A 14,624-nucleotide genomic window follows, 5' to 3' on the forward strand; every position below is an offset into this window, starting at 1 on the left:
TGACTGTTTTGCATTGTGCAGAAATGCACAACAGGAATCTTTCCGTCAAGTGGAGAGACCATTCTTAAAACCAGAGCATTTGTTTTAGGCAACCTAGTCCTTTGTTAGACTGTAGTATCATAAGTAATTCACAGTTGGTTTTATCCTACATGTGATTAAACAATTTTATAACTCAGATCAGTTTCTTGTCTATTCTGTATACAGTAAATGTTTGCTTTTTTAGTATTGACGTAGTGTACTATAGCAAATGCAAAATTAATTTTGCTAAATGATGCTTATATTTACTAACCATTTTAATAACTTATTCAGAATGTATATAAACACTGGTCAGATTCTCCCAATTGTTTGAACACACCAGTACTTTGACCTTTTTTTAAAATGAGGATATCTCTGATTAATCCTTTACCTAATTAACAGCTTGCAAGCTCTTACGGCATGTCATCTGCCAATATCTTGGGAACATAATCAGGGTTGACTGAGTCACGACAGCCTGTCCTAATGGCACTAAAAGATGACCTTATGGCTATGGACATAGGCAGAATTTCCATGCTCATTTTGCTGGACCTCCGACAGTGAACAGCAAGGTGTCGCTAATCCAGCTACCTGATGTAGGCATAGCACTGCAGTGGCTCCAGTAGTTCCTTTCCAGGAGAACTTTAGATGCACTTACTTGTGGAGTCTCAGAGGGATTCATGCCATCCCTCATTGTTTAATATCGTATGTGAGATGCCACGAAGTCAGCTGCCAACAACATGACATGACACTCAACTGTGCTTCATTCACCACTCACGCAGCCACTGCCACAGCTAAGATGTCACAGGGTCTACTAGGGATCACTGTGTGGATGAAAAGTAGCTGGTTCAAGTTGCACCAAGGCAACAGCATTGATGCTGGTTAGAGGGGAAAATGATTTGAAGAACTAGCAAATATTGTCCCCATCTTCCATTGAAGGCATGCAACACCATTTATCAAACTGGTGCAAAATGTCAGAGAGGACCCAGACTTCTCACAAAGCTTTGACCTGGTGGTGGTGATTTAAAATAAAAAAAGAAGCATTTCAACTCCAGCTCACTAGGAAATGTGTCCATCTCAGAAAGAGGGGCCTGCTCATGCTGTTTCAGTACACAAATTACAATTGGTAGGGAAAATTTACATTGCTTTAAAAATGAAGTACAAGAATGTACAAATGTTAACTATGCTGCCTGTCCTGGAGACATAGTACTAAACCTCAGACTCAGGTTCCACAAAATGTAGTTTGCTGAATGTCACATAGCAATTTAGTGTCAGAATTAGTTAGAACTCGAGTTCTTGGCCCCTATCCACAAGCTAAACCTTTTAAACAGTTCCTCTTCTATTGGAAATAAGTGTTAAATTTGTCTCTTTTGGAAATTCATGTAGCACTCCTCTCTCTATTTGGCATTTTGCATCAAGTTGATGATACTAGGAATAGGGCTAAGAAGTGCCTTTTTAGGAGAAATCCTACACTGTAGACCACTAAGTAGTATGTGAGAGGTTATCTTTGTATCTTGAGATTAGACTTGTTGGGATTTTTTTGTGGGGGGAAGGAGGTTTAAAGAAACATGTACAATTTATATTGAAGGCCTTCAGGAGTTTGCTTCCAAGTGCCATATGTTCCTTATTCTTAATCATCTAAGTGTGGGCTTGTGTGAAACTTATAACATGGTTTCTTCTTCGAGAAGAAGTGCTTGCTCATATCCATTCTAGTAGGGTGTGCGCGCGCCGCGTGCACGTTCGTCGGATACTTTTTACCCTAGCAACACTAGGTGGGCCGGCTGGGCGCCCCCTGGAGTGGCGCCGCCATGGCGGCCGATATATAGCCCTGCCGGCCCAACCGCTCCTCAGTTCCTTCTTACGCCCGTGTCGGTCCGTTGAACTGTGGAGCTCAGCTTATCTGTTCTCCACACTCCCTAGCAATGTCACTCGTTTCCTCTGAATTGTATATAGTTTATCTTAAAATAATAGTTTAGTAGATAGTTTTTTGTTGTAGTTGTTGTAAATTAGTTGTGTAGGATCGTTGGGTTAGCCCGTCCCTCCGGCACCGGGCCAATGCCCGGCGCCGTGCTTCAAATCGTTGCGTGGCCTGTTTCACCCGATGCCCACAGCGAGCGATCCGCACGATTCCTGTCTAAGAGTTGCTGGGCGACCCACCTGACATGACGATGTAAAATTTGCAAGGCGTTCAAGGCCCCGAACCCGGAAAGAGAGGACGTTCGCCTTAAACAGTTACTCACTGGAGGCAGCACTCACTTCCACCGCCTCAGCACCGCAAAGCGCATCCGGAACAAGCACCGTCCTCGGCACCTGGACAGGCGCTCCGCCGCTAAAAGGAACGACCTCCCACCAGTCTCCCGGCTCCAACTCCTGCGCACCGCTCCCGTTCTCCGAAAGCAAGAACGTAAGCTCCTGCGACCACTACACCAGCCACCCCAGCAAGCGCTTGCCGTCACAGAGCCCCCGCACCGACTCCTGCCGTGCATCGAGGGTCTGTCAACCGTGATTCCGCCCCGGACGGCCGTCGAGTCCGGTGCTATTTGGCTCCCGCGCGTGCCGTGTTGACTCATTGTGCCTTCAACCCCCGGAGATATTTGCTCGGCCGCACGGACAGCTTATTCGATGACGGAGCCCGAGCTGCTCGACCCCCGGACGGTGGGGCCCACATCTCTAAGGCAAAGACCGGCTCTCCGTGAGACCTTTTCACCGGCACCGTGGGACTTCGTCCAGATCGAGGTCTCCCAGACGCTCTCGGTCCTCACCATCGCTACCGGACCCGCGGCCGCTCGCAGTCCCGGTCGTTCCCTCACGGTACTGGACGTCTCGCGGTAAACCGCTCACGGTCCCGATCGCCGTCGCGGCTTTACACGGCGCCGTTCTCCGATCTCGGGCAACCGCACTCACGGAGCCACCCGCAATGGAGCGTTCCGCACCGATATAACCATCCAGGCACCGCAGGTTCTGTAGCGATCTCGCACTGCGGCTCCCGCACTGGTGATCTCCCGGCACAACTGGTGCAGATCCCGGTCTCATTCCACGCACCGCGGGACTCCAACTGCCGTTCCCGCACCCCGTGCACGTGACTCCCTGCCGTAATACTAAGTTCCCACCTCTTGGCTCCAAATCCGGCAACCCGCAGCCATCCGTTCCCTCCCATGGCGACTCGGCCGTCTAAATGGGATTCGGATGCTAAAGCCCTCAGCAGGGCCTTTGACTCCGTGGCGTAACATCGACAGGGGCACCACCAGCCTCTCGCTCGCTCCGTTGCCTCTGACCGGAGCACCGACCCGAGTCCACGGGAGCAGAACCACCGGCGACACTAAGGAACAGGGCGCACCTTCACCCTGATCAAAGCCGCAATCCCACCGGACCAGAGTCCCTTCAAGACCCTGTCCGGGAGTCCCGCCTCTTCTTCCCCGGACGAGGCTGTGGCGGAACACCACATCAGGCCACCGCCTTATCGACCTCAGGGCAAACACCAGGACCTTCTACGGCGGTTGCTCTGAACATAAACCCCAGTGGAGGAATCCCCGAGTGACGACCTCGGTGGTCACTATCCTCTCACGGAGCCCCGACCCGGTAGCGCTCCTTTATTTGGAACCACTCCAGGCACAAGCCAATACCATCTGGCAGACCCCGGCTTCGGTGCTGCCCCACGCAAAAAGGGGTGAGCGCAAATACATGTCCCCCCACAGGACGAATACCTGTATGTTCATCCTCCGCCTGCTTGTTGTGATCCATCATTCAACGAGCGAGAGCGGCCGTCAGCAAAGCACCTGCGCCCAAGTATAGAGAGGCTAAGGCAAATGGACCTCCTGGGCAGGACGATTTACTCGCTGGGGGGCCTCCAGCCCGAATCGCTCATCAACAGGCCTACGGAGCCGTTAAGTTTAACACTTGAGTCAGTGGAGAAATTTACTGACCTGCCCCACAGGAACTCTCGCAAAGAGTTTCTCGCGCTCATGCAGGAGGGTAAGAAGTGCGCGCAACTCCCTCAGCCTCTATAGATGCGGCAGAGCTCTGGAAGCTAAGAACTCTCGCATCAGGGTCGCATGAGGCGCATTTAAGGGCTGCAAGCGTCCGGCTTACGCCCAAGGTCCCCAATACACTAAGATACAGCACATCCCCTTTGACGGCCAGGGTCCTCTCTTCTCAAAAGACCGGACCCTCGCCTCCAAAGTCTAAAGACAATCGCTCATAATGCGCTCGCTGGGGATGCACACGCCGCAGAACGCAAAGACGGCCCTCCGTCCCCAGCCCCCGAACGTTTCTAAACCGCCCCACCTCGGCCGGACAAGACTTCTCCAGGCGCAGAGGCAGACCTCTCGTAGAACCCAGTCCTGGCCCTCAAGGGGGTAACACTCCGGTCCCGCCAAACCACCGCGGACCGAAACCAGCTTTTGAAGGTGCACTCGAGAGCACCGTACCGATTCCCCCAGGATCATACCTCAGTTTTCGCAACCGCCCGTCGCGTTTCCTTCCTGCTTGTCCCAGCTAACATCAGACCGCTGGGTCCTCACAACCGGTGAAGGTGGCTACCGTCTTCAGTTTCTTTCGACTCCGCTTCCCACCCTCCCTCCTCGTCCTCTTCAGGGACCCCTCTCACGACCAACCCTCCTACAGGAAGTTTTTCAAAGCTCCCTGGCATTAGAGCCAAGAGGAGGTTCCAGAAGGCCATGAGAGCAAGTCTATTCCAGGTACTCCTGATTCCCAAGGCGAAAGGGCCTTCCGTCCCATCTTGGACCTGCGAGCTCTGGAACAAGTATCTCAGGAAGCTCAGTTCCGCATGGTAGCCTGGGAAAACAATTCATCCCCCTCCTTCCCTCGATCCGCCGGAGATTGGTACGCTGCTCTCGACAGAGGGACCATATTTCACTATTGCGATCTACCGACCGCACAGGAGGTTTCTCGTTTCATAGTGAACACAGTGTCACTACAAGTTTGCAGTTCTGACCTTCGGCCTCCCTCAGCCCCTCGAGTTTTACGCAAGTGTATGGGCAGAGTAGCGGCCTACCTCCGTCGTCGTCAACATCCATGTTTCCCTACCTCGACGACCTGTGATTCCGGGGCCCTTCCGAGGCAAGATAGCCGGGCATGTACGTTCCATCGAGATCTTTCCCTCGTCTGGAATTGATCATCAATCTCGAGAAAATCCGTCCTACTCCCAACACAGGAATAGAATTCATAGAGCAGTGCTGACTCGAATCGACAACAGCCAGCTTGCCTCCTCAACAGTTCAGAGCGAAGGTTCTTCGTTCAGGGTTCATGCCTTCCCCACTACCACTGCCCCGTACGTCCCGGCTCCTTGGCCCATGGCTGCGTGCACCTTTGTCCACGAAGCACGCGAGCTACGCATGCGCCTCTAACAACTCTGGCTCGTCAGGCTTTCGGCACGAAGGATGCCCTGGAAACGGTAGTCACAATACCGTCTCCACGTGCTGGGCTCCCCAATCGGTGCCTGGACCCCCGCCCTAGTGTGCGCCGGTCGAAACGTGTCATCTGACTTCATCCCTCGTATCCCTGACGACGGATGCTTCTGCTCCTGGATGGGGCGTCGCACGCTGGGCCATCTGCAGAACCAAGGCTTTGTCCTTCCAAGAATCTCCAACTCCACATCAATGTTCCGGAGCTAAGGCGGTCCCTTGGCATGCAGGCCATTCGCGAGCAACTACAGGGCCGTTGTGTGCCATTTTCACGACAACAGCACGGCCATGGTATTATATAAACAAACAAGGAGAACACGATCTTCCCCCCTTGCCAAGAGCTCTGAAGAACTGTGTGAATTTTGCATAGCCCAGTCGATCGACTTGAATAGCCTCTTTCCTCACAGGGGTCGGAATACTCAGCGGACCACTAGCAGTATCGTTCCTGACACACGAAAATGTGTCCATCCGTCCGACGTCCTTTTTCTGTCTTCCGAAGGTGGGGCTTTCCCCAGATAGACTGTTCGGCTCAAGGACAAAACAGGAAATTCAGATTTCTGCTCCTACAGGGCCGCCCCCGGGCTCCCTCTCGGACGCCTTTCTCATTCCTATGGACGAAGGGCCTTCCTGTAATCGTTCCCCGTTCCCGTTAGTCCACAGGTCCTGCTCAAACTGACGCAGGAAAGGCCAGGATGATTCTGATCGCTCCCGCAATGCCGAGGCAGTAATTGTACACCATGCTGCTTCGACCTTCCCGCGCCTCCAATATCACTACCTCTCTACCCGACTTATAAAACAGGACTTCGGCAGGCTTCGTCACCCAGACCTCCTCGCCCCCTACACCTGACAGCCATGCTCCTGTCGGTTGAACGAGTCGAGCGCGTGCCTCAGCTGAGGTCCAACAAGTCCTTTAAGGTACAGGAAAAACCCTCTACCGCGGGCCCACTTATCTTCGCGAAGTGGAAAGCAATTCTCATCTGGTGTGGCACGGAGTTCCATGGTCGCCGACTGCCGTCCAGTCTCTGTAAGTCTTGGACTAACTTGCTACTAGTCTCAAGGCCAGGGCCATAGCCCTCTCTTCATAGGGTACATCCTGGCCGCAATCTCCACCTTCATCCTGGAGAAGTTCTGGTACTCCACGTTTTCACACCCCATCGTTTCCAAAGGTCCTTAAGGAGAGAGACATTTACCCTCCGGTTAAGCCTCCTTCCCTACGTGATCTGACCCTGGTAACTCTCTAGACTCATGGCCCCTTTTGAGCCGTTAGCGACCTGCTCCTTAACTATACTGTCATGGAAGACGCCTTGCCGGTAGCTATTCACTCTGCCAGACGATATCCGACTCCTGCGGCTGGTCGTAGACCCGCACCCGTACACCATCTTTCACAAGATAAGGGCAGCTACGACCACACCCGCCTTCCTTCCGAAGGTCGTCTCACCATTCCATCTTACCAAGAATTGCCTGCCGGTCTTCTTTCCGAAGCGGCACACCTGCCGCCGGGAACCAGCAGCTGACCCTTAGATGTCCGCCGGGCCCCTGGATTCCTACATCAGCAGATAAAGCCTTCAAAAAGCTCGCACTCAGTTATCATAGCAGTGGCAGAGCGATGAAAGGTCTCCGTAACTTCCCAGAGGATTTCTCATGGGTACCTCGTGTATCCGGACTGAGTGCTACGAATTGGCTCACGCCCGCTTGTCGCAATCACCGCCCATTCTACTCGGGCTCAGGCATCTCGGTCTTGCTTTCCTGGCCCAAGTCCCATCCAAGACATATCCGGGCGGCTACCTGGTCGTCCGTGCACACTTTTACACTCGCACTAATGCGCTGGTTGACCAAGTCTCGAGACGATGCCCGCATTCGGTAGCAGCAGTCCTTTGCTTCGGCAATACGGTCTCACTCCCGAACCCCCGCCTAGGTAAGGCTTGGGAATCACCTACGTAGAAAATGGATAGAAGCAACACCTTCGGAAGAGAAAACAAGTTACTCCTCCCCTTTGTGAACGGTTGTTCTCGAGATGTGTGCTCATATCCATTCCAACCCGCCCTCCTTCCCCTACTGTCGGAGTAGCCGGCAAGAATGGAAACCTAAGGAGCGGTTGGCCGGCAGGCTATATATCGCCGCCTGGCGGCGCCACTCCAGGGGGCGCCCAGCCGGCCCACCTAGTGTTGCTAGGGTAAAAAGTATCCGACGAACATGCACGCGGCGCGCGCACACCCTACTAGAATGGATATGAGCAACACATCTCGAAGAACAACAGTTACAAAGGTGAGTAACCTTGTTTTCATTTTAGCAAGGGCCTTATTTTATGTTCTCACTCGGAGATATTCATATCCTTGGTGTGAGATTGATTGAAATGAGTCTTGCAAATTGTGTGCTATTGCAGTTTTAGATTAAAATGTATGAGCTAAATTGAAAATGCTGTTTAAAACACTACTAGTCTTAAGTAATAGAGTATTTTATATGAATTTCACAAACCTGCTGAATGTAAAACAAAAAATAAAAACAAACTAACACTGTACTTACGATTCTATTCAGTTGAGGGTTATAAGGAAAAATATTAGCACATAACTAAATTCTTCAGTGAGAACTATGAAGTATAGAGATGAAATCTGTAAATTTCAATGGAATATAACATATTAACAGAACAATGCCAGTGTTATAGTTGAAAATGTTGCATTATAATTTGAGAGCAAAAATAAGAGTGCCATTATCCAAGTTTACTTAAGGGTAGGATGACCATACGTCCCGTTTTGGCTAGGACAGTCCCTTTTTAAGCCCTGTCCCAGCCAGCTTGATTAGCTGACAAGAGCAAAAGGGACAAGTGCCCACTTTTGTCAAAAAAAAAAAAAAAAAAAAAAGGGGGGGGGTTGGTATGGAGGAACATGCAGGGGACAAGTGGAGATGCCAGCCCCATAAAGAGTGGGGAGGCAGGGCTGGGGGTGGGGGGATGAGGGGAAGTTCCAGTGTATAGGTGGCAGATTAGGGTTCGAGTGACTAGTGACATGAGGGGAGTGGTGGAAATATATGCAGAGTTCATAATCTTACATATCATTAATAAATCGTACAAACTCCCAAATTATCACAGGTGGTCTAATGACAAAGGATCTTAATGAGGCGCTGGGACTTGTCTTTGTATTCATCAATACCAATAAAGTGTGGAACTTTAGAATTTTAGGTTTTATGTATGGATTTTGTGTCTGTTTAAAAAATAGAAACAACTAAAAGTTTCCAAGTGCATAATAGCTGCTCTAGGATACAGCTGAAGCAATAATTCTGTATTTTTCTATACTTTTCTTCCATCAGTATAGTTTTAGTATGAAATTTTAAAAAGTATAGTCTTTAAAATTAAAGATGGGGCTAGTAAATAGAATTAAAGATGGAAAAGGTCTGTTAGTCTCTGAAATCCTTTTATTTCCAGAGTAATTCTATTCATTCAGCATACTTCCTGGCACCTTGTCCAATCTAACTTTGTCACTACCAATGGGTCTTCCTCCTCTTCGCAAGGGAGTCTTTTTCACAGTCTCATACCTCATTTTTAGGAAATATCTTTCCTGAATAACTTTTTTTTCTTTTCATACCATTAGTTCTTTCACTCCACCTCCATTTCCTTTTGGATTTCCACCATTAATCTGCTCACTTACCATGTCATCTTAGTATTTTAGCTAAGCTATCCATAAGTTGTCCTTAGTGTCCACTCTCATGTTCAATGTGACTAAACAAAATGCAAAGTGAGTACAGTATAATTAACTACACAAGGTGCAAGGCAATGGAGATGGGTCCATTCCACTTCTAATTCTTCTGATATCTCTGCTTCCAGATCTGAGATTTTTGCTCTCTTTTGAGCTTCCTCTAATTTCTTTTTGGTCCTGATGTGGCTAGATGTGCACACTATTGCAAGTGTAGGTGAACCTGATATGTTAAGAAAAGGTATTGTTGCTTCCCTTCTTGGAAACGTTGCTTTTGGTTATTCCCATTTTATTCTACCAATTTTTATGGCTTCATGCTTTTAGAATGCCATTTTAAAAGGTCTAGAAACAAACATATCTTCCATACTGCCCTAACCTCATCCCACCGCCGCCTCCTCTGCCAAACTATAGAATGAACACCTACTGCCATGACATGACATAGGGGACGGAAAATTGGACAATCTTGAAAAGAAAAGGGGGTGGGGGAGTGAGATGAGTAATAACACTGAATTGCAGTGTGGAACAGCCTATTCATATTCCTTAGTTTAGGACTGACTAGATGAAAACTCTGAACTGTGATACGTTTGGGTCTTATACATCAAAACCACGTAGTGCCATTCATTAGCTTTGTTTCCATTTCCTAGAACATTGTGGAAGGCTGGGTAGTAAAGCCTCTGTCATCCAAATTTCAGTACTTACTTAATTTTACATTATTTAAATAGTAAGCTGCATTGGGTCGTGTAAAACTCATTTGGCCATCATTAATGACCTAATATATCAAAATTAGGGCAACATACTGGTGAGCAGGCTTCTTGAGAATTTTGATATGATGGTGGATGGTATTTCTTACTAACTTTTATCTTGTTTAATTGATTCCCCTGCATTGTATCTTAGTAGGCTTTTTGAAGATGTTTATCATTTTTGAGAATGTAGGAGAACATTACTAACTCATAGAAATTGGGGAACTATAGTGACTTATTGAACTTTGCATCATAGCAAGTATGTGAACAGACAAAAAAAGAGAATGCATAATGAAATACACTGTTTTTCATCCAATTTCTGATATCTAATGGGCTATGTTAGTAAATAGTATGTACTGTAATTCATAAAATAGTTGTAATGTGACTTTCTGCAGCACTCTGTATCATTCAAAGTGGAGTGGCAACCATTTTTGTGTACTAGCTCAAATTCAGTGTACTTCAAAATGAAAAGATTGACTGACTATATTTAGCTATGAAACTAAGTGGCTTGTGGTTTCTAACTGAGAAATATACAGCATGTAAAGGAAATTTGTTAGCAGTTTTTAGTGAGTTGTTCAAAACAGTTCTCCAGTGTGAGTAATTACTAGTATGCCAGAACCCCTTCACAAGAAGCTGCCGATACACCAAGATGCAAATTCCTTTATTAAGTGACAAATCTTCTCATGTTTTTACAGGGTGCTGATAAGACTGTGAAAGGCCCAGATGGACTAACTGCCTTTGAAGCCACTGACAACCAGGCAATCAAAGCTCTTCTTCAGTGACAGATGGACTGATATAACTAATGTCTTTTCTGTGGCCTCACACTGCTGCTTGTCTGTCACTCTATATCTTCCAGCTTCTTCAGCTAAATACTTTGGGATGAGGAGAATTCTCAATGAATCTAACTAATTAAGGGTCTCTATCAAAAAGATAATCCATTTGGAGAGAATGGAAATCTATATAATCAGTGTCCTCCAGGATTTGTTTCATGCACGATCTTTTTTCCATTTCTAGCAAAAACAAACTTCTGCAGGAGGAAGAAAGAACATGCACTTAAAAATTTGGTTGTATGCCTCCCTGGTTAGTTCTATTAAGTTTTGTGTTGAAAGATCAATTTAGACAAAAGTACTGTATTAAGTACTCTAAAATGCTAACTAAGAGGCAGTAGTCCAATGCTCTTAGTGTCTGCCATGATCTAAAATGTAGTAATTGAGGTAGCTGGATTGCTTATCTCTTGAGAGCTATATCCTTCTGCTTTAAAGCATATGTTGAAATTCTGAAGACTTCTGATACTAGTTAAAGGAGCTATCTCCACCTTGACTAATCAGATGCCACACTAACCTTTTTTGACTCCTTGTAAATCAGAAAAGATCAGTTTAGGCAAGACTTTGTTCTATTCCAAAAGACCTGCCAAGGTACCTTGGGAGGATTGAACTTTGGGATTTCCCTCTCACTCCCCCCCGCCCCCATGTGTTCCAGTCCGGGGCTGACCAATCTGACTTGTAATATTTTGGGGTCTGATAAGAAATGTCTCTGCAGTTTACCCTTTTGGGCTGTCAGTTGGAATTTCCTCATTTACCATGTCAATGTAAACGATATAGGCACATATGGTGAAAGCTCCAGGCCCTCTGGTACGCAAGAAGAATTTCTCTGCTACCTTTAAATGATTTAAACTTAGTGCTGCTGGTAATTATTTAGATATTCTCACTAGAAACAAATATCAAAGTTGCTAAATGTTTTTTGCTATAGTTTCAAAAAATAGTTATATGAAGAGCTTTCTATATTCTACTGTCAGGAAAAGGAAGACTTAAATACAGTTTCACTGAAATCTGTAACTACCACCAGAGAAAAGGTAAGATGTTCTCCCCCACCCCCCAATGAATTTCCCAAGATTCCTCATCAACTGGCTGAAAAGGGGCTTTTTTAATGTCATGAGTTCATGGAGAGCAATAGGCTGCTTCTGAAGCTCCTGCTACATTCCTAAAGCATGTATGTTCTGCAAATATATTTAATTTTCATCTGGAAGTTAACATACCAGTAAATATTACAGCAGTAGAATGGATAACTAATGGAAGCAGATTTAAGATTGTAACAAAGGATTCCCACCCCATTCCTCCCATGAAAATCTGAGCTTTTGATTTTCATCTTTAATTTGCATTAGACACATACCAGCTCACTCAAACAATTCACAATACCTTTTTTTTAAAAAGGCATACATTATATAAAAATATATTTACCTTTGGGATGTCAGTATATGCAGCTTTCAGGCATTATGGTAACATGCAAAAAAGGTTCATCATGTTTAATGCAGAATGTTTAAACAAAACAAGCAAATCTTGATTTCTCATGTCTGGAATTGACGTGATATCAGGAGGGTGAGCAATATAGTATTTGGTGATTGCCATCTGGATAAATATATAGTGAGACATTTTGGGTTCATGTTTTAACCATGTTGCATAAAATTGAATGTACTTCAATTATAAACAACCCTGTATTTAGAATGTAAAATGAGAACAAACCAAGTTAGTTATATGCAGCATTCCCACAGGATAAAAAAATCAGAAACAGTCCTTCTGGCCAATGAGAAACTAATGAGCCATTTATTGATGGGTTTCTTGGATTTATGGGAGGTATGGATGGCAAAGAAGAGTGGAAAGATTAAATATGTTTTTAAAACTGTAATCAATCACCAGGTAACTGGTAAATAAATTAGCACATTTGACTAACTTTTTTATTAAGTCTTTAAATAAAAACTCTGTAATCTGTCTCTAGTCAATGCTGGACTATCATCTTATTATGATAGTGTGGACTCTGAATACAAATTCTGACTTTCTGTAAGATATCACTGAAGTAATTAGTTCTATGTTGGCATAAACTAGTCTTTATTTATGATATTAAAATAAACTAGTCCAGAAAACTGCAATTTGAAATCTTTTTTTAAAAAATTCAAGTTTGTAGTGAGTAGTGTCAACAAATTGTGTATCTGACCATAAGATAACCTCCTGTTGTCCTTTTCTCTTTGCCTTAGCCTCTCCGTCTCCTACTAAGTGATCCTAATTGTAGCACTGGATCATTTGAACCTTCTTTGTACTAGTTCTTCTGGTGGTACAGTGGAGGCTATTTAGCCTTCATTTCCTACAATTATGTAAACACTTGAATTTTTCTTGACCTATTTCACATTAAAAAAAAAACAAAACTGCAAACACTCTAACAAGACAAGAGTGTGTTTAATTTGATTATAGTATGAATCCAAGCCACTTTGCCAGAATAGTTAAAGGATGATATTTAAATGTATGTTTTTACTAAAGAAGAAAAACTTGTTTGCTTTTTGCACTACATAAAGGGTTGTCATTTTTGTCCAAGTTTTAAGAAATATTAAACACTTTAATCTTTCTGTTTTGTGCATGGACAATAGGTTTGTTCATTCACTTCCTTTTCATCTACATTATGTGAGAAACTGCCTGGCTACCTGTTTCTCTCTCTAGCCCTTCGATGGGTGAAGTTGTCAAACTTTAAATTCTTTTACGCACAGGAAACTGTAGAACAGTCAAACACAAAGACTTTATCTTGTATGCATTTCCAGTTTGCTTTGACATTTGGAAATCCACATAGTTTTTATTGTTCTCCCTTTCAAATTTGGCTTGAATGTTTTTTAAAACTAAAATGTATCTTGGATTTTACATCCTCTGCTCCTCTTCCTTATTTAAAATAAATGCTTGAGACTTAAATTGAGCTTCCTCCTCCTTTAATACAATATTGAATGCATTAGTTTGTCTGTAGAAGAGGCTGGTAAGAGTGGAGTGTCCTAGTTCAAGCAATTGCAGTGTTGCATGCAAAATTGCAAAATAAACTGTCTTAATTATATTTTGTAAATGAAGAAACAATCATATCTTTCTACGCAGTGATGGAAGAAAATTAATGCTTTGTGCATTTTGATATTTAACTTCCTCTTTTCACCAGTGTAGTTAGTTTGACACAGTTGGGTGTATCGTTATCATGGTTCATGGACATCAGAATGCTAAATGATACTGTGTTTTTAAGTTTGTTGCAAGAATGAATGAATGAAATAAACTTGAATTGTGCTACAGAAGAATCTGCAACTTTATTTCCCTACACGCTCTTCCTATGTGTATTTTCTGTTAATCTCTGCTCATACCTACATAGCTGTTGAGCTCTAGTAGTTCAGTTTAACTGGCACTGTGCAGATATTAATACAATAATGTGGACAAATCTGAAGGCTGGTTTACGTGAATGCTGTAAATCGATCTAAGTTACGCTAGTTGATGTAACTTAAGTCTATTTACAGCGGTGTCTGCGCTGCACTGTGTCAATGGGAGATTCTCTCCCATCGACACAGCTTCCACCTCTCAAGGATGTGGAGTGCAGACTTCCAGAGGAGAGTCCTCTCCCATCAATTTAGCATTTTCACCAGACCTGCTAAATGGACATCACTGCATTGATCACAGCAGCCAATTTAGCTGGTAGTGTAGACATGGCCTGAGAAACCAGTTTTGCTCTTGACTGACCACTAGTCTTAATATTAGCTATGTATCATTTAGAGCACATAAATGCTGTCTCTTCTACCCCTTCTCTTTCTCTCCCCAAAGCACCATCCCACTCCCCCCCCCCCCCCCCCCCAAAAAAAATTTGGGACTGAATGAACATGGAGACTCCCATAGACTTTCACTGGTCAATAAACAATTTGTCATATTGAAATTTGCTGCTTTAATGGAATGCTTACATTTGCACTGTCTTCAACTCTT

General features: G+C 45.1%; 1 protein-coding gene across 1 annotated transcript in view; it reads left to right on the top strand.

The window, feature by feature from the left end:
* MTPN (myotrophin) overlaps positions 1–13,954 on the top strand; it is a 64,868-nt gene extending 50,914 nt beyond the window's left edge. The window contains exon 4 of the mRNA XM_032796142.2: positions 10,557–13,954. Within this exon, the coding sequence (XP_032652033.1) occupies positions 10,557–10,643 (87 nt within the window). The 3' untranslated portion in view covers positions 10,644–13,954. The remainder of the gene's footprint in view (positions 1–10,556) is intronic.
* Positions 13,955–14,624: the final 670 nt, after the last annotated feature.

This window comes from Chelonoidis abingdonii, chromosome 1 (assembly GCF_003597395.2).
Source record: "Chelonoidis abingdonii isolate Lonesome George chromosome 1, CheloAbing_2.0, whole genome shotgun sequence".
In the NCBI taxonomy this organism is placed as follows: Eukaryota; Metazoa; Chordata; order Testudines; family Testudinidae; genus Chelonoidis; species Chelonoidis abingdonii.